Genomic DNA, 20,882 nt, shown 5'->3' with positions numbered 1-20,882 from the left:
AGTGCTTCAATCTCAGAATTAAAACAGCTTCAAACCGCCAGTAGCAACTTCCCGCCTCCGCCGTGTCTCAATCACTTGGCAATTCTGAAAACACATAGCAAGCCCATTGTAAACATTATCCTCATTACTTCACGCGCTTCTCTGCCGCCTGTTCCCAACCCTCACATTTTTAGCATTTATCCACTTTTATTTGATTTGGCACGCATGCGCGGTTTTAATGCCCCAACGGCCGTTGCCTTTTCACGCATGCGCGCCCTGCACCTGCTGGGCATGCGCAGTCAGCGGCAGTGACACCGGTTTCCATTTGGAGCAGACGGCGCCATTTTGTCGACTTGTCGTGTTGCAGTTGGATCGCGGTGATGGCGGCGGAGAGTGTGGCTGTGGTGCTGGATGAGTTGCGTAGGATCACCGAGCTCAGAGTGGTGGATCTGAAAGCGCAGCTGAAGAAAAGAAACCTCGATATTAGCGGCAACAAAAGCGTTCTGGTGGAGCGGCTCCGCAAGGTGAGGGGCCTCCGCGGCGCTACCAACCGCCAGGCCTTGTCACCGGCCCGCCCAGCAGTGGCGCGCTAGCCTTGTAGGCCTCATGATATCCAAGTTGATGTCAGCGTCGCATCGTCCATTATGAGTTTCTGAGGTCTCTGGCCTTGTGAATGAGGCCGCAGATCCTCGTCAGTCGATTTGCGGCGGCATTCCGCGTCGTTCGCGGCCGCCTTTTTCCTGGCTTTCTGATTCTTATCAAGTTCCTTATATGTAAAACTAGACTTAGTTTATTTAAAATCCCTTTCTTCCTCTGAACAAATATTTTATTAGATTTCCAGCAAAATTTCAGCGAATATCGTTAGCTCCAGTCCAACGCGCCTTTCGCGGCTAAATCTTTCGTCTGAAATTTGTGCTGAGAATTTTCACTGAGTTACTTGGAGTGCATCTTTGTATTTAAGTATACGCTGACTTTTGTTACTCTTAACATTTAAAGCTACGTTCAATTGTGCGCATAAAACCCAAAAGGTTCTCGCTGGAATTTTTTTTGTCCGTGTCAACGCCACGTGTTTTGTGGGACAAAATTGTACCCTGTTCTAGTTCTCGATCTAAATCTATCTGGCTTGCAGATTGCTGTTCTGGCGTTTAACAATGTACGATATAGTTGAGAAAAATTAACATTCAAGAAAGACCTAATTAAATGCCATTTTCGGTAAATGTACGAATTCGTTGGTTACTGTTGTCACACGAGGCCTGCAACTGAAATATATTTTAGGAAGATTGTTGATCAGGTTGCCTCATTCAGCGTATAAACCGATTGGAGTAACAAACTGAATGTTCTTGCTAATTCCCGCAGCCTGAATTGTAAAACTAGAACGAATAGAGATGGTAGTCCAGTCTCTCATTTTCATGCAGATGTCAAAATTGGTGGCTCCAGCAAAGTACCAGGGGTATATGAATGCTCGAGATTAAAACACAGTAAATTAGTTTATAATATTAACAATTCTAGTGTTTCTCACGAGTTTGAAAATCTCACACCATTAAAAAATTGTTATGGAGTGAAAAGGATTGTCACTGTATAGGAATTTCTTTGGTATGCAAACCCAAATTTATACAAGACTGGATTACAAGCATAATTTGGTTGCATGTCTGAAATATCTGCGTTACAACTTTTATGCTGTATAATTTTTTTTTTCGAATATTGCATTTATTTTTCAGCCACATCTTGGAATTTCAGTCATTCTCCTTACAATGGAAATAGTTTCCCCTGAAGTTGCTGATTTGGGGGAATCTAAAAGGAATTTTCCGTGATGTTGTGGGTACATGAGGGCTAATGTAAAACTGACAGGTTTTCCAAACTCTGCCTGATTTAAAAGCTAATAACTTGCACCTGTTTAGCAGTTTACACAAAAAAACTCCAGGGGTGCCTTGGGGAACTTCAGGAAGAGACAATGTGTTAGTATAGGTGGTGAATGCATAGTGAAAGAGGTAATATTTGGGGAGGTTTTTGAAGGGAGATAAATTGGAAAGCGGCAAGAAAATTGCAGAGTATGGAAGCGTGATAGACAAAGGCTCTTCCAGTAATAGAATGGAGGGGGTGTGTTATGAGGAGATTTTAATCGGCCTTATTGATATCATATGCTACCATTTGGTTAATATGTTTGGGCGACATTTCTCTATTTGCAATTTCAACAATCTCCTCAATTATAATTTTAACTCATCATTGGGTTGTTATTTACCCCTTCAAGTGTTTCCATTTTAGTTGTCTGTAAATATTCCCAAAAATGTTTTTATGAAAGTTTTCTACCTTTTTCTCAATAATTATTGTGGTCTCTGTCTTCAGGCAATAGAAGAGGAAGGAGGGAATCCTGATGAAATTCCAATTGCAGCAGACACTCCAGGACGGAAAATACCAAAGCGAACAGGGAAAGGTAGTGTGTGTGTAAAAAAAAAATGCATATAGTAAATATCCTGTAAGTAGAACACTCGACGCTTTCCCTGTGACCATTTCTTTTTCTCGCCCTTCTGGTTCACCTTGAGCGATCCCACAGGAAATTTGTTAATTGAAATGTCTTATGCATATTTCTGTGATTTTGTTCACAGTCCTAAATCAGTGCAATCTTGAACAAGGTTTGTGTATCCCTTAGTAAAAGTCAAATCTTGACGCTTGTTTATACTCCTTTGGGGTAGGTCGGAGAGCAGAGGATGATGGAACAGATGATGGACTGGAGGAGGATTCTGGAGATGGGCAGGTTGGTGATTGGACAACACTGATGTTTTCATTGCTTTTATGATCCGTTCTATAGTAATACATTTGAAAATTAAGATACTAGTGGTGGAATTGTGGCTTGATGTACAATTTTGACTGGTCTTTTACTGCTCTTTCAAAGTATTGCAGCTAGAGTCCAGTACAGAGAGTTTACCCAAAATGCATGTTAGAGGTGACTAAACTACATTTCAAAAATAATCCTCATTTATTTCTTTACAGAGATGTTGCATATTAATTGGTATGTTTGATTTTATGGGCTCTTATAAGGGAATAGATTAAAAAAAACTTAATTTAATTGTTCTGCAAAATACACTTTCATATATTGAAACTCTTAGTTGGGTTGCATCTAACTGGCAGTTAATCTTCACTATGTTTTATAGTGTAATGGCTCACAAAGCTGTGTTTTTGTATGTGGAGAAGCATGAGAAAGGACTAGATTTTTAAAAAAGGACTTGACTGAAATAGTCTTAATCTGGTGTCATGGAAGTACTCTTTGATCTATTTTGGTAAGGCTACAGTATTCTTTACAAGTTTGGATGCAGCTATTAGCCAAGACCAGTAGTATCTGTACCATTTCCAACAACTGCATGCACTAAACTTTGTCACTCTTTCCCTGTGACCTGATTTTGCTATCATGTGACACTTGATGTCTCAAATCAACCCCCTTTTCATTACTTTTAATGGATCACTTTTGCTTTACTCTCTTACCTTTGACCCTCTGCACTGGATGGAATTTCTACAAATTGAAAGGACACATCTGGAATTTTTTGTATCTGTTTCTTCAGATTTTGCACTTTGCCTTAAATGTCTTCAGGGTTCCTTTTTTGTGTGCGCCTTATTAAATATCCAAAAAGTATTCAGACTGTTTAGAAGTCTGGAGCAGTTTGATCCACTAGAAATTGCTCGACATCTAGCGCTAGATATTGTGCCTATGGCAGCACTGTTTTGCCCAGGTACATTAATTTTAGCAGTAAACCGTTTGCACGCACTCTTGCCATACTTACTTTGTGTATATATTTAACAAACATCTTCCACCATTCAGTAACCAAAGAAATAAATCACCCACACACAACAAAAAAATAGTTGTACTGTACTTTTCATCTAATGTAGGGAATGCAATTAGCCACATCTAGATTCCCAATTCACCATGGGCTAATCTGTTGAACAGCACTACGTAGAACGTGTAGAAAAAATGTGGAGCTTTTTAATCCTTCCTAACAAGGTCACAATGGGCAGGTACTCTTAATTGGCAGGATGTGACTAGTGGCTTCTCACAAGAATCTGTGTTGCGGCCTTAATTATTCACTGTGTTTACGAATAAGTTTGGAATAGAAAGCTACATATCCAAATTTACTGCTGATACAAAAATTGGTAGCATTGTAAGCAGTGTAGGTGGATGCGTAAAAATACAAATTATTGACATTGGGCAAAACTGGCAAATGGATTTCAAAGTGAGGTTATCCACTTAGACTTAAAATAGAATAACCTGCTCAATGATGCTCATTTGGGTTCTGCCAGGGCCACTCGACTCCTGACATCATTACAGCCTTGGTTCAAACATGGACAAAAGAGCTGAACTCCAGAGGTGAGGTGAGAATGACTGCCCTTGACATCAAGGCAGCATTTGACCATGTATGGCATCAAGGTGCCCTAGCAAAACTGGTGTCAGTGGGAATTGGGGGAAAACTCTCCGCTGGTTGTAGTCATACTTAGCACAAAGGAAGATGGTTGTGGTTGTTGGAGGTCAATCATCTCAGTCCCAGGACATCACTGCAGGACTTGCTCAGGGTAGTGTCCTAGGCGCAACCATCTTCAGCTGCTTCATCAATGACCTTCCCTGCATCATAAGGTCAGAAGTGGGGATGTTCGCTGATGATTGAAAAATGTTCAGTACCACTTGCGACTCCTCAAATACTGAAGCAGCCCATGTACATATGCAGCAAGAGCTGAACAACATCCAGGCTTGGGCTGATAAGTGGCAAGTAACATTTGTGGCACACAAGTGCCAGGCAGTGATCATCTCAACCAAGAGAGAATCTAACCATCTCCCCATGATGTTCGATGGCATTACCATCGCTGAATCCCCCACTATCAACATCTTGGGGTTCACCATTGACCTGAAACTGAACTGGACCAGCCACTTAAATACTGTGGCTACAAGAGCAGGTCAGAGGCTGGGAATTCTGTGGCGAGTAACCCACCTCCTGACTCCCCACTGCCAGTGTCCATCATTTATAAGGCACAAGTCAGGAGAGTGATGGAATACTATCCACTTGCCTATATGGGCGCAGCTTCCCAACAACACTCAAGAAGGTCAACACCATCCAGGGCACAGCAGCCTGCTTGATTGGCACCCCATCCCCCACCTTCAACATTTATTCTCTTCACTGCCGATGCACAGTGGCAGCAGCGTGTACCATCTACAAGATGCAGTGCAGCAACTCACCATGGCTGCTTCAACAGCACCTTCCAACCCATGACCTCTACCACCTAGAAGGATAAGTGCAGCAGATGCAAGGGGACACCACCTCCTGCAAGTTCCCCTCCAAGCCACACCCCATCCTTACTTGGAACTATATCGCCGGTCCTTCAGGGTCAAAATCCTGAGCTCCCTTCCTAACAGCACTGTTGGTATACCTATATCCCAAGGACTGCAGCAGTTCAAGCATCACCTTCTCGAGGGCAAAGTTTAAGATATTAAGGGGAGCTGTTGGAGAGGATGCTGGTTGGGGACTCTAGGACCAGGGGGCATGGTCTAAATTTTATCAAAGTTTAATTAAGAAACACTTCTACATGTAAAGGAGGTATAAGTTTGGAACTCTTCTGCAAATGACAGTTAATGCTAGATCAATTGTTAATTTCAATCTCAGGTTGATAGATTTTTGTTAACCAAAGCTATCAAGCGATCTCAGGCAAAGGCAGATATATGGAGTTAAGTTACACATCAACCCTGATCATGTTGAATGGCAGACAGGATCAAGGGGCTTAATGGCCTATTCCTGTTGCTACGTTCTTATTTTTAATTGTCTTCTGCGCTGATTGTACAACCTGGTACCTTAAATGGCACAAGAGTTCAGTGTTTTGTTACCCTTCTGATATGTATTGTAAATTTCCAAATATAATATGCATTTTCCCTAAAAAGTGATCGAGAAGTTAGGGTATGTATTATACATGGTAATAAATCAAAGTGGGTTTTTTTTGCAGGTGGTAAGTGGGCCTCACTTGGAATGCAATCTTGTTTGAGATCCACAGTCTTTCCCTAGCAAAGGTTTGGGTTATTTTATTAGGTCTACAGAAGAACTTAGGCCAGACCTCACTTTCCCTGCTTGAGATTATGTAAGGGCAGAGAAGCACAGAATTGTTACAACACAGAAGGAGGCCATTCGGCCCATCATGTCTGCTCCAGTTCTCCTAATGAGCATTTCACCTCGGCAGAAGGATGGAAACTCTCAAGGAAATGGGAGGCTGCAAAAAATCGGCTTGGTGAGGATTCTCCAAGGCAAACAATCTGGGGATTGCAAGGCCTTTAATCTACCAAAAGGATTGAACTAGCATCATAAGCAGTAGGATCTCATCCAAAACCTTTTGTGGGATAACTATTTTGATACTCATGGCCCAGTTAGTTGCTATATTATAAAACACATAAGAGGCAGACTGTGCAGGAATCCTCTGGGATTTTGGCACTCAAACATCACCTCCCCCCAAGCCTGCTGCAGCTGATGCCCATCACTTACAACTGGACTGTCATGCCCCTGGGTATAATGACACTTTGACAGCAGTATTGCAAAAGTCTTAAGTGCATATTATACATGGTGATGAGGCAGTTTTGAGTTTTCATTCATGAAAGTCCAGGTGCGTATTTGGGGTGTATTATATTTGGAAAATTATGGTATGTAATTAGCTCAGTGGCATTCTGGTTGTTTGCTACTTGGAGTCACCAGAAATTGTAAGGAAAGAAATTTGAGCCATTTGATCTTTCTAATTGTTCTTTCTGCTCAGATTTTACCGCTTTAAATGTGCTCAGACGTTCTATTTTCCATGCTTCTTATTAAATATCTAAATGAGACACCAGTATGGCTGGTGTCTGACGCTTATTTTTGCATTTTAATAAAAAGGCAAGAAACCACTTCCAACCTCCCAGGAGCCTTTCAAACCTTTCAATTCTATTTCTTTTACTGTCTTTGTAAGATATGGGCACTTAATATGCTTAGGGTTTTCAGTTCCAGTCCAGTCCACATCAGCAGTGCCATCTTGGGACATCTATTGTATATTATCATTTTTATAAGTATAAGAAATTAAAACAGTGACAGGAACAAAAAGATTCAAACAGGAAGAGATACAGGGACTAGAAGAAATGCTAGTAATCCAGTAACTTCACATCTTGCAGTGCACATATGTATTTTGTAAGTATTTGTAAATCCAGTTTTCTTCCATCGCAATTATGGCATTTGGTCCATTGAAACCAACATGCTGTATTCTATATTGGCTTCAATGGGTCATAGTAGTAGCTGCTATTTTCCTTCCAATAGTTGACCTCCCACGGCAGTGAAGGATGCGAAAGGTCAGTAAAAACCTTGGAGTGGGGAGTAGTGTTGAGTCAGATTAGACACTGAGTGAAGGAAGAGCAGGGTAAAGGGTAAATTAGAGTGGGGTTATAGATGGGAGTGTGGGTGGTAGGTCAGGGTTAACCAAGGGCAGAGGAGAGAATCAGAGAAATGAGGCTGAAGCTCAGATACAGTAATGTCAGTACAACATGCAACCAGAGTGCTGGGAGGATGCAGCCCTCCCTTTTTGATGCTGCTGTTCCCAGAGGCTCCTCCCTGAGGAACTTACACCAGCCCACGTCTCATGGGAGCTATCAGCAGCAAATGCATGGGTGTGTTTATTGGGAGCCACATTGAGACAAGGAGCATCTGGGGAAGGGGGGAACATAATTTGGCCAGGTGCAGTAATTTGAAAGGTGGAAAGTAGCACTAGATAAATTTGCCTGTTAGGAGTAGAAGACAGTGGCGACATCAGAGCCAGACTGCAGAGGACAGGGCACAATGTATGGAATTGCAACAGTTTCAGAGCCACATAGGGAGCAGTGTACAATTGTATTTATATATAAATAGCTGAGGCAGAAGTAGCACCAGGGGTGAGCAGATCTGTGACCAACAACAATGGTGCAGAGGAGCCATGAAAATGCAGCATAGGGAGGAAAATTGATGGTGTTGGAGCTCCAGGATGGAAAGATTTTTTTAAAAACCGAAAGACAATTCTAAAGAATATATTTGAAAGCCAAGTGGGTACTAAGTTCTTCCTGTCATCATTTGGTTAGTCATTGCACTTCTGTTGCTGAGTCAGAAGATTGAATTTAAGCTCCACTCCAGGGTGAGAGCACATAATTTAGGCAAAACCCCAGTACTGAGGGAGCGTTGCATTGTCAGAAGTGCCATCTTTCGTATGAAACTTGAAACTAAATGCCTGTCTAGAGGTTAAACATCCCAAGGCACTAATTGAAGAACTTCTGGTATCCTGATCAACATTTATCCCTTGACCAACAGCCCCAAAACAGATTAATCAGTCATGTATCTTATCGCTGCTTGCAGGACAATTTATGCAAATTGTTGAAGTTGCTTTTATAACGATGCCTTTGTTTCAAAAGTAAGTTATTGCTTTCCTTCCTTTCTCTTTTATTATCTACCTTTCCTTCTCCAAGATGGCCGACACAGTGGAGACAGAAAAAACAGTTGGCCCTACAACAATACCTGATAGCCAGAGCCTGCAATCGAATGCAGACTCATAGTTGTATGAAGTATTCTAGCATCACAGACCCTCAATAATTGGAAAATTCTATTAAATGAGACAGGCAAGCATTGCCAGGATAGTTCAAAGTGCAGTGAACATGCTTATTTAATATTACAAATGTGTAGGATTTCACAATGCCCTTTATCATTTTTTCATCATACTTCCGACTATTTTTCCCATTTTAAATGTCTATGTCCATATTTCCCTCTTACATTGACTTTCACCACCGTCTCAGTTTGTTGCTGAACAAATGGAATGACTGTCTATCCGATAAATTTTTATCTGCCATTCTTGTCTCTAATTGAAATTTCTAATGGTCAGAATGAGATTTTAAAGTTTTTTTTAACCTAAAGCTTTTGCAATAATTTGAAATTTGCCAATTGAATTTGTCTTTTAATGCCTTTCTTAAAGTTTTTACTTCAAGACCTCAGTCTGTCAAAAACGTCTGGGCGTTAACTGGACATTGAACGAAATGTTGCTGTAGCCAGGCATCTAACCATTAGTTAGGTTTGTCCTTGCATGGTTTAGGTTTTTCTAAAAAAAAATTTATGTGACAAGTTGCTGAATGGGCAAACTGATATTGCAGCAAGTGAAGCGGCATCTGGGGCCTTGCATTTATTTAGCACCTTAAACGCAGTAAAACATCTCGAAGCAGAACGAACATATGAATTAGGAGCAGGAGTAGATCACTCGGCCCCTCGAGCCTGCTCCATCGTTCAATAAGTTCATGGCTGAACTGATTTCTCCACATTACCACCTACCCCCAATAACCTTTCACACCCTTGCTTATCAAGAATCTATCTACCTCTGCCTTAAAAATATTCGAAGACTCTGCTTCCACCGCCTTTTGAGAAAGAGAGTTCCAAAGACTCACGACCCTCTGAGAAAAAAAATTCTCCTCATCTCTGTCTTAAATGGGCGACCCCTTATTTTTGAACAGTGACCCCTGGTTCTAGATTCTCTCACAAGGGGAAACATCCTTTCCACATCTACTCTGTCAATACCCCTCAGGATCCTTTTTATTATTTTTGTAACCTCTAGCCTTATCTATTGATTTACTCTTAGATTTGTACGCTCTGTCACAGCCTGCTTATCATTTCCCATATTAATACCTTCCTCTCTTGCCTTGTTTTACTCCTTGATTTACCTTATCTTCCCAAATTTGATCCCTTGCCCCCACTATTCAGTTTAAAGCCCTCTCCACTTCCCATGTTATGCAGCTTGCTAGAACGGCCACCACTTTCCCCAGTACTGGTGCCAATGCCCCACGAACCGGAACCCACTTCTAGCACACCAGTCTTTGAACCACGCATTAATTTCTCTAATCTTATTTGCCCTATGCCAATTTGCATGTGGTTCAGGTAATAATCCAGAGATTATTACCTTTGAGGTTTTAATTTAGTGCCTAGTTCCTCCTACTGACAATGCAGGACCTCTTTCCTTGTCCTGCCTATGTCGTTGGTACCTACATGGACCTCTACGACTGGATCCTCCTCCTCCCACTGTAAGTTCCTCTCCAGCCCTGAGCTGATGTCCCGAACCCTGGCTATCTGGACTCTCGCTGTTTGCTGCAGAATAGTGTCAATCCCCCTAACTATACTGTCCCCTACTACCCTACATTCCTTTTTTCTCCCTCCACTTGAATGACTTCATGTACCATGGTCAGGTTGCTCATCCACCCTGCAGCCCCCACTCTCATTCAAACAAGCTGAAAGAGCCTCAAACCTGTTGGGCAATCGCAAAGGCTGAGGCTCCTGCACTCCTGACCTCTGGGACCCCTTACCTGCCTCAGCTGCAGCTGCACTCTCCTGTCCCTGACCACTGACCAAATCAGAAGACCCTACCCTAAGGGGTGTGACCGCCTCCTGGTATAAAGTATCCAGGTAATTTTTCCCCTCCCTGATGTGTTGCAGTGTCTGCAACTCCAGTTCAGTGACTCTGAGCTGAAACTTTTCAAGCTGCAAACACTTACTGCAGATGTGTTTGCCCTGGATCTCACTGGCATCCAGGAGCTCCCACATGCTGCAGCCTTGACACATCACCTGTCCTGCCATCCTTAATATGTTTCAATTACCTACTTAATTATTTTTTTCAATTATTTTATTTTCCTTTTTTAATATATTTTAAGCTTACCACTAGTTCCTTTACTATTTTAAACGTTAGGATTAGAATAGACCGTAACCACTTAGATACCCACCAAACAGCAAGCTTCTCCAACCAATCACCTACCTGCTTGCCTGTGATGTCACACTTGATTTTCTTTGAAGGGCCCATTCCATTGAACTGGATAGGCTAGAGGATTGCCTCTCCCAGCACTCCTTGCTCCATTTGAAGTGAAGCCTCTCCCAGCACTCCGTGCTCCATTTGAAGTGAAGCCTCTCCCAGCACTCTGCGTTCTCTTTGAAGTTTACATAAGAAGCATACATAAGACTTGAGGGGCCGTATGGCCTACTCCTGCTCCTATTTCTTATGAAGCAAGCAGCTGTGTATTTCCTTAACCAATAAGATTGAAGTATTGTGAAATTAATGGCACACAAATCAAGAAGGAATTGTACATTGGAGTGGGTGAATTTGATGCCAAATCTGGGATGTAAAGAGAGGGGAAAGAAAGATTGGATTGAGTCGGAAATAAGAGACAAAGGAAAGTTTAAAAAAAAATGACGTTCTATTTTTAAAATATCCAACAATTAGTTTGGCACAAAAACAAGAAATGCTGGATTCACTCAGCAGGTCTGGCAGCATCTGTGGAAAGAGAAGCAGAGTTAACGTTTCGGGTCAGTGACCCTTCTTCGGAACTGACAAATATTAGAAAAGTCACAGATTATAAGTTAGTTTGGCATGTTGCTATTAGTGGGGTGCCACAAGGATCAGTGCTTGGGCCACAGTCTGTATTGATGATTTAGATGAAGGGACCAGTTCTATACCCAAGTTTGCTGATTGTATGAAGCTAGGTGGGAGAATAAACTGAGGAAGGCAGAGTCTGCAAAAAGATATAGGTAGGGTTAGTTGAGTGGGGGCAAAGAGTTGGCAGGTGGTGTATAACGAGATTATTCACTTTAGTAGTGAATAGAAAAGCAAATTTTTTTTTAGCTGGTGCGAAACTATTAAATGTTGGTGTTCATAGGGATTGGGTGTCCTTGTACAAGAAACAAAGTTAGCACGCAGGTACAGCAAATCTTCTTTATTCGTTCATGGGATATGAGTGTTGCTAGCAACATTTGTTGACCATCCCTAATTGCCTTTGAGAAGATGGTGAGCTGCCGCCTTGAACCGCTGCAGTCCATATGTGGTGTTCAGAAGGGAGTTCCTGGACTTTGACCCAGTGACAGTGAAGAATTAAGAAGGTAAATGGTATCTTGGCCTTTATTGCAAGAGGTTTGGTGTTAGGACCAGATGAGAAAGGTGTCTAGGGGTCCCTTTCAGCTTTCACCTGGTCTTACTGTAACAGGATTTAATTTTAAACACGCCATATTTTGAGCTCTCCCTTGGTGAATCCTTGTGCACCGCTTTCCAATTATAAGGCAAAGAAATGAACACAAACAGGCTATCTTAGGTTTAAAGAAGAAAAGTGAAATTTATTAAAACTTAAAACACTAATTCGGTTAACGCCTACGGATACACAACGCGCCCACACTAGCATGCAATACAGACAAATAGAGACAGAAAAGAGCAGAAGAAAGATAAAGTGGAGAGGTTTGAGGCATTGTCTGAAGAATTTGTTACAGTTCTTTGAGCTCACTGTAGAGTCCTTGCTTGTAGGTAATTCTTGCTTTTCGTTGGGACCCAGTATTCTTCTTAAACCTTTCTCTCTTGGGGTTCATATGTCTTCAGTGGATTCTGAAGCTGGTGAGAAAGAGATGGGAGCAGACAGGAGAGAGATGTTCTCAATCCAGGAGCTTTTTCTTCAAAAACCTGTTTCTCCAATTTAAAACTCTCAGTTCAAAACTTTACAGCAGCGAGTTAGTCATGTGCAAGGACTGGTTGCTTTGTTCCAACACTGTCTGCTAGTATGCAAAAATGACTTTCCGGCTAGGGTCCTGGCAATTCCTTGCAATAGGCTCTCTTTTCTTCCCAGCAACAATTTGAAGTTTAATGTCAGTGTGGTGAAATTAATGTGCCTCATGCTTGGCAGGTGGGGGCCTGCAAGACTGTTGGAGTACAAGAGTAAGGAGGTCATACTGCAATTGTACAGAACTTCTCGAAAACCACTTCTGGAGTACTGTGCACAGTTTAGTCTCTTATATTTAAGGAAGGATATACTTATATATACTCTGCCATGAAGGTTTACTAGATAAATTCCTGAGATGAGTGGGTTGTCCTCTGAGGAGAAGAATGAGAGGATAGCTCATTGAAACATATTAAGATTCTGAAAGGGCATGATAGGGTAGATGCTGAGAAGTGTTTCCCCTGGCTGGAGGGTCTAGAACTAGGGTGCATGGTCTCAGGATATTGGGACAGTCATTTAAGACTTAGATGAGGAGAAATGTTTTCACTTAGAGGGTTGTTAATCTTTGGAATTCTCTACCCCAGAAGGCTTTGGATGCTCAGTGGATGAGTTTATTCAAGGCTAAGACCGATAGATTTTTGAACTTTAGGGGAATAAAGGGAGATTGGGGGAGAGCAGGAAAGTGGAGTTGAGGTTGAGGATCAGCCATGATCTTATTAAATGGTGGGGCAGACTTGTGAGGCCTCAGGGCCTATTCCTGCTCCTATTTCTTATGTTCTTCTTCTTTGGCCTCTTGTCTCGAGAGACAATGGATAAGCGTCTGGAGGTGGTCAGTGGTTTGTGAAGCAGCGCCTGGAGTGGCTATAAATGTCAATTCTGGAGTGACAGATTCTTCCACAGATGCTGCAGATAAAATTGGTTGTCGGGGCTGTTACACAGTTGGCTCTCCCCTTGTGCTTCTGTCTTTTTTCCTGCCAACTGCTAAGTCTCTTCGACTCGCTGCACTTTAGCCCTGCCTTTATCACCCTGCTAGCTCTGGCGATCACTGGCAACTGACTCCCACGACTTGTGATCAATGTCTTCATATCGCGTTTGCAGACGTCTTTAAAGCGGAGACATGGACGCCCGGTGGGTCTGATACCAGTGATGAGCTCGCTGTACAATGTGTCCTTGGGGATCCTGCCATCTTCCATGCTGCTCACATGGCCAAGCCATCTAAAGCGCCGCTGGCTCAGTAGGATGTACATGCTGGGGATGTTGGCCGCCTCGAGGACTTCTGCGTTGGAGATACGGTCATGCCACCTGATGCCAAGGATTCCCCGGAGGCAGCGAAGATGGAAGGAATTGAGACGTCACTCTTGGCTGACATACGTTGTCCAGGCCTCGCTGCCATAGAGCAAGGTACTGAGGACACAGGCTCGATACGCTGGGACTTTTGTGTTCCATGTCAGTGCGCCATTTTCCCACACCCTGTTGGCCATTCTGGACATAGCAGCGGACGCCTTTCCCATGCGCTTGTTGATTTCAGCATCAAGAGACAGGTTACTGGTGATAGTTGAGCCCAGGTAGGTGAACTCTTAAACCACTTCCAGAGCATGGTCGCCGAAATTGATGGATGGGGCATTTCTGACGTCCTGTCCCTTGATCATTTTCTTGAGGCTGATGGTGAGGCCAAATTTGTTGCAGGCAGCCGCAATCCTGTTGAGTCTGTGCAGACACTCTTCAGTGTGGGATGTTAATGCAGCAACGTCAGAAAAGAGGAGTTCCCTGATGAGGACCTTCCGTACTTTGGATGACCAGAAACATTCAGGGTACGATGAGAAGGAAAAGAGAGGCTTTTAGCAAATACAAGGAGAGCAAATCAACGGAAGCATTAGTGGAGTACAGAAAGTGTAGGCTGGAGCTTAAGAAAGCAATTAGGAGAGCAAAGAGGGGATATGAGACAGCTCTGGCTGGTAAAAGGGAAAATCCCAAGATATTCTATAAGTATATCAATGGGAAGAGGATAACCAGGGAAAGAGTAGGACCCATTCGGGACCAAGGGGGAAATCTGTGGGTGGAGCCAGAGGACATTGGTAGGGTGTTGAACAAATACTTCACATCTGTCTTCACCCAAGAGAATGAGGATGTAGATATGGAACTGAGAGAGAGAGAGACTGTGAGGTTCTTGAGCAAATTGTCATCGGGAGTGACAAGGTATTAGAGGTTTTGGCAGGCTTAAAAGTGGACAAATCTCCAGGTCCGGATGATTTGTGTCCCAGGATGCTGTGGGAGGCGAGGGTGGAGATTGCAGGGGCTCTGACCCAAATTTTTAATTCCTCTGTGGCCACGGGGGAGGTGCCAGAGGACTGGAGAACAACTAATGTGGTCTCACTATTTAAGAAAGGTTGTAGAGATAAGCCAGGGAACTACAGACCAGTGAGTCTCACGTCACTGGAAGGGAAACTATTGGAGAAAATTCTGAAGGAGAGAATCTATCTCCACTTGGAGAGGCAAAATTTGATTAGGAATAGTCAGCATGGCTCTCAGAGGGAGGTCATGCCTAACAAATCTGATTGAGTTTTTTGAGCATGTGACCAGGTGTGTAGATAAGGGTAGTGCAGATGATGTACTTTACATGGATTTCAGCAAAGCCTTTGACAAAGTCCCACATGGGAGACTTATCAAGAAAGTAAATACAGGTGGGATACAGGGTAACTTGATAAGGTGGATTCAAAATTGGCTTAGCTGTAGGAGACAGAGAGTGATGACAGACAGCTGTTTTAGTGACTGGAAGCCAGTGTCCAGTGGCGTACCACGGGTCTGTGCTGAGTCCCTTATTGTTTGTCATTTTATATAAACGACATAGAGGACTATGTGAGGGGTAGGATCAGTAAGTTCGTGGATGACACAAAGATTGGCTGAGTGGTTAAGTGAGGCTGAGTGTCTTGGGTTACAGGAAGATATGGACGGAATGGTCAAATGGGCAGAAAAGTGGCAGATGGAACTGTGAGGTGATGCACTTTGGAAGGAGTAATGTGACATGGAAGTATTCAATGAATGGCCTCACACTGGGAAGTTCCGAGGAACAAAGGGACCTTGGCGTGCTTGTCCATAGATCTCTGAAGGCAGAAGGGCAGGTTAATAGGGTGGTGAAAAAGGCATTTAGGACACTTGCCTTTATCAATCGAGGCATAGATTACAAAAGCAGGGAGGTCATGTTGGAGTTGTATAGAACTTTGGTAAGGCCACAGCTGGAGTACTGTGTGCAATTCTGGTCGCCACATTATAGGAAGGATGTGATTGCATTGGAGGGGATGCAGAGGCGACTGACCAGGATGTTGCCTGGGATGGGACATTTAAGCTATGAAGAGAGGTTGGATAGGCTTGGGTTGTTTTAGCTGGAGCAGAGAAGACTGAGGAGTGACCTGATTGATGTGTACAAAATTATGAGGGGCATGGACAGGATGGATGAGGAGCAGCTGTTTCCCTTAGTTGAAGGGTCAGTTACGAGGGGACACAAGTTTAAGGTGAGGGACAGGAGGTTTAAGGGGGATTTGAGGAAGAACCTTTTTACCCGGAGGGTGGTGACTGTCTGGAATGCACTGCCTGGGAAGGTGGTAGAGGCGGGTTGCCTCACATCCTTTAAAAAGTACCTGGATGAGCACTTGGCACGTCATAACATTCAAGGCTATGGGCCAAGTGCTGGCAAATGGGATTAGGTCGACAGGTCAGGTGTCCTTATTACATCGGTGCAGACTCGGGCAGAAGGGCCTCTTCTGCACTGTATTATTCTGTGATTCCAAAATAATCATATTCATAGCTTATCAACTTAAAGACTATGTCCAACAGATCATAAGGATTAAACTATGATAAGCAAAGTACTAAACAAGTATACCTGCATTGAACTGTATCTTTCTCCATGTGTTAGGGCCATTCTTGTCATTGGAAATAATAAAATCATGACTTGGTTCAATTTTTGGAGTTCTTCTTTGGCCTCCTTGTCTCGAGAGACAATGGGTAAACGCCTGGAGGTGGTCAGTGGTTTGTGAATCAGTGCCTGGAGTGGCTATAAAGGCTAATTCTAGAGTGACAGACTCTTCCACAGGCGCTGCAGATAAAATTGGTTGTCGGGGCTGTTAGGCAGTTGGCTCTCCCCTTGCACTTCTGTCTTTTATCCTGCCAACAGCTCAATCTCTTCGACTCGCCACTCTTTAGCCCCACCTTTATGGCTGTCTGCCAGCTCTGACGATCAATGTCACAGGATTTCATGTTGCGTTTGCAGACTTCTTTAAAGCGGAGACATGGACAGCCGATGGGTCTGATACCAGTGATGTGCTCGCTGTGCAATGTGTCCTTGGGGGATCCTGCCATCTTCCATTCGGCTCACATGGACAAGCCATCTCAAGCGCCGCTGGCTCAGTAGGGTGTATATGCTGGGGATGTTGGCCGCCTCGAGGACTTGTGCGTTGGAGATACGGTCCTGCACCTGATGCCAAGGATTCTCCGGAGGCAGCAAAGATGGAATGAATTGAGATGTCGCTCTTGGCTGACATACGTTGTCCAGGCCTCGCTGCTGTAGAGCAAGGTACTGAGGACACAGGCTTAATACACTGGGACTTTTGTGTTCCCTGTCAGTGTGCCATTTTCCCATACCCTGTTGGCCAGTCTGGACATAGCAGTGGAAGCCTTTCCCATGCGCTTGTTGATTTCAGCATCGAGAGACAGGTTACTGGTGATAGTTGCGCCTAGGTAGGTGAACTCTTGAACCACTTCCAGAGCGTGGTCGCCGATATTGACGAATGGAGCATTTCTGACGTCCTGTCCCATGATCGTTTTCTTGAGGCTGATGGTTAGGTCAAATTCGTTGCAGGCAGCCACAATCCTGTCGATGAGTCTCTGCAGACATTCTTCTGTGTGGGATGTTAATGCAGCATCATCAGCAAAGAGGAGTTCCCTGATGAGGACCTTCTGTACTTTGGTCTTCGCTCTAAGACGGGCAAGGTTGAACAACCTGCCATCTGATTTTGTGTGGAGGAAAATTCCTTCTTCTGAAATCTTGAACGCATGTGAGAGCAGCAGGGAGAAGATGATCCCAAACCGTGTCGGTGCGAGAACCCAGCCCTGTTTCACACCACTCAGAATAGGAAAGGATAGGATAGGAAAATTACTTATCTAATTAAACCCTGAAGGAATGAGTCTTCACACTTTTAGTAGTTAATTTTCAGTGCCAGAGAGGCTCTTTAATAGTAATGAACACTTATGTCTGGAATGGACAAGACTTGGGTTTCTATGGCGAGTTTAGTTTCCGGTGCAAATCTAGCAATTTCATGCCATTTTATGCATTTTTAATCGTGAGAGACTGAGAGGTGCCATTTTCATGAAGCAAACGGCGCAACTGGGCCGCACCTTCTGGATATTTGAGTTCAGCCACGCACCTGTCTTCGCCTGAAGTTGCTGTACCATTTGCACATAAATAACGGTGAGCGCCATCAGCTTCACAATTTGACAAGAATATCTGGACCATTTTACTCCACGCGCTGCAAGGTTTCCAGTCGCATTGCCATTTTGACCATGTGTTGATTCAAGAGTTTCTCTGCTTAATAAACTGAAGGTTGAATTCTCAAAGCTTATTTAAAAACTGCTTTGTGATATTGAACTGTTCACAGAACAGACAAAGCTTGTAGAGCACCTGTTGTTCAGTCTGTTGACAATTAGGTGGAGTAAAACTTTTTTATTGAGAATGTAGTGGAAGCGGAGTCGATGTAAGATTTTAAAAGGAAATTCGATGGGCACTTGAGGGAAATAAACTTGCAGGGCTGTGGAGATGGAGATAGAGCAGGGGAGCAGGACTGACTAGATTGCTGTACAGAGAGTCAGCCTGGACTCTATGGGCCAAATGGCTTCCTTCATAGCTCTTGTGACCGGAGTTTTTTGTTTCATGGAAAGTTCTAAAAAAAAACAATTTCTGGTCGTTTTTCTCAATTATTTAAACAGGCAAGCAGACCACATCCACACTGCTCCCATTTTGGCGGCCTGCTCCTTCATGCTCCCAGATACTATGCTTATCAATGCTCCTAGACCCCATGATCTGCTCCAGTGTTCCTAGGAAAGTTCCCTGCAGGGCGCCTAGAATGGGAGAGCCCCTCGTTTGAGCCTGAGACCCCATCCCAGTCCTGCAAGAACCCATATCCAGTGCTCCCAGATCCCAAAGGTGCCCCAATGCTGATAAATCATTGTCGTGAATGTATTACTTAACTGAACAGTGCCCTATGCTAAAGGCCTGCTTCCCGACTCAAACCCGATGGGACCCGACGACATGCGTTGGGGTGGGGTCGGGCCCCTCTTCCGGGTCCGGTCAGGCCAGACACGCACGGTAAGTGCTCTGCAGGTAAGTATTAAAAATAAAAAACTTGCCTGAGCTGGGAGTCTGGGACGAAACAGAGTCTGCGCAGTGAGCGAGTGACATCACTATGATGTCATCGCGCATGCACTGCATCTTCGTGGAGCTTCCTAGCAGGAAGTTAAGTCAAGGGATGGTTGGATCAGGCCGGGCGCGGGGCAAATTTGGAGGGATTCGGGCCGGGTCCGCTGTGGATCAGTCAGGTTCAGGTCGGGTTCTTTTTCCCAACCTGAGCAGGCCTTTACCCTATGCTATAGAGTTTTCTGAATAACCATGATCAGTGCTGTTTAAGATCTGCTGGTCCTCAAGATAATTGCTGATCGTAAAGCCTGTGAAGAGTTTAGATATTTTCTTGAGCACAGCAACGGTGGTCACTCTTAGTTAAGGGATGTGCCTATGATGTCTAATTTGTATGATGCTGTAATAGCTGTACCTCTTAGTAATCTGAACTACGTATTCATGTTTTCCTTGTGCCTCTAAAACACTTTCACTCTGAATTTGGATCAAGAAAACTTTTGGTATGGCTAAATATGGATTATTAACTTTGGTTAACAGCAAGCAAACATGCAGATCAATGGTTTGGACCCAACACACTTTGTTCAATCAGTACACCTTGTCTTCATGTGGTAATACCACATAATGAGCATGACACCGCTTCAGTGTGTTGTCTGGTTTGACTTATAGTTAGCCAACTATATTCTTACCTTGATTCTGACACAAGCCATGGCCAGGAACTCAACCAGCTTCCAGTCCTTTAAAGTCAACATCACAGGTTTTAACTTTCTTTGAGCCATTTTGGGTGCTACTAGATCTTCAGAATGGTAAATTGGCACTGTATCATATGACTCTTGAGTCATGTATAAAGAGTGTTTCCTGACCTGTTGATAGTCACACCCTAAAATAATGCGCATGTTTCATTACAGGAGGATATTGAAGCCAGTGTTGACCAATTACAAGATATTTCAGCATTGGATGTTAATTTTGGGACTGAAACTGACATCGAAGGTGCAATGGCAGGGTGCGCTGATGAAAATGAGATTGAACAAATCACAGCATCTTTAGCAGAGAATATTGAACACGCAGGACTACCTGTAGACATCACTATGCAGCTGCCTTTGGAGATGGGTACAGAAGAACCTTTGGAGTCAGCTCTAATTCTAAGCACAGATCTTCCAGCTGAAGTATGAAAAATTTAAATTAACTAATTCTTTTCATGGATGTGTATTTGCATTCAATTGTGGTTAGATAGAATCCCCTGTAAAGGGAGCAAAGCTGAACTTGGAAATTGGCTTATTATGGAAGGAATTACAGTACTGTCTTTAGAGCCCTGTGTTCAAATCCCTCCCAGACTCTCAATAAAAGTTTCTTCTTTGGTTGCAGAAGCTATACTTGAAATTAATAACTTACTGAAAGTGCATGTAGATAGACTATAAAAAGAGCAACGGCATTTTAGATTTTATAACCGGGCATAAAAAACTCAAATATGTGCAAGATATTGGTGAGGCCACAGTTGAATTACTGTGTTCAGCTTTGGGCATCCAATTACAGATGTGACATTAAAACCATAGAGAGTGTATTGCATAGATTCACTAGGATGATGCCAGGGATTGGAAACTCGAGTTGTGAGGAGAAACTTTAGATACTGGGCCTATTTCCAGTGGAGCACTGAAGGCTGCAAGAGATTTTTAGAATTATGAGCAGTTTTAATAAAGTGAATAGGGAGAGACTGTTTCCTCTGGTTGGGGAGTCATTGATAAGGGATCATCAATTTAAAATCCTCAGTGAGGAGAAAAGTTCAAAAATTCTTTACTTGGGAGTTGGAGGGGGCAGAAGTTAACACATGAAATGCTTTGCCACAGGCAGAGTCCATTGTATTGTTTAGGAGAAATATCAGTGTTTGAAGCAGAGGAATAGTGGAACAGTGGTATTAGTTTTTGACTATCTAGCAAGGAGCTGGCTAAACTTCTGTGATTCTGATTTTAATCTCAATCTAGTTTCTACTGAATGTAGCATTCA

The 20,882-nt window shown here is 43.3% G+C and overlaps 1 protein-coding gene across 2 annotated transcripts in view; it reads left to right on the top strand.

Annotated features, from left to right (window-relative positions):
- Positions 1 to 292: 292 nt before the first annotated feature.
- safb (scaffold attachment factor B) overlaps positions 293 to 20,882 on the top strand; it is a 70,559-nt gene continuing 49,969 nt past the window's right edge. For both annotated transcript variants that reach the window (XM_068016657.1, XM_068016658.1), the window contains exons 1-4: positions 293 to 503; positions 2,323 to 2,410; positions 2,670 to 2,731; positions 19,790 to 20,047. In XM_068016657.1, coding sequence (XP_067872758.1) covers positions 360 to 503; positions 2,323 to 2,410; positions 2,670 to 2,731; positions 19,790 to 20,047 — 552 coding nt within the window. In that variant the 5' untranslated portion in view covers positions 293 to 359. The remainder of the gene's footprint in view (positions 504 to 2,322; positions 2,411 to 2,669; positions 2,732 to 19,789; positions 20,048 to 20,882) is intronic.

Source organism: Heterodontus francisci, chromosome 36 (genome assembly GCF_036365525.1).
Source record: "Heterodontus francisci isolate sHetFra1 chromosome 36, sHetFra1.hap1, whole genome shotgun sequence".
Classification (NCBI taxonomy): Eukaryota; Metazoa; Chordata; class Chondrichthyes; order Heterodontiformes; family Heterodontidae; genus Heterodontus; species Heterodontus francisci.
This window is presented reverse-complemented; position numbering and strand designations above follow the sequence as displayed.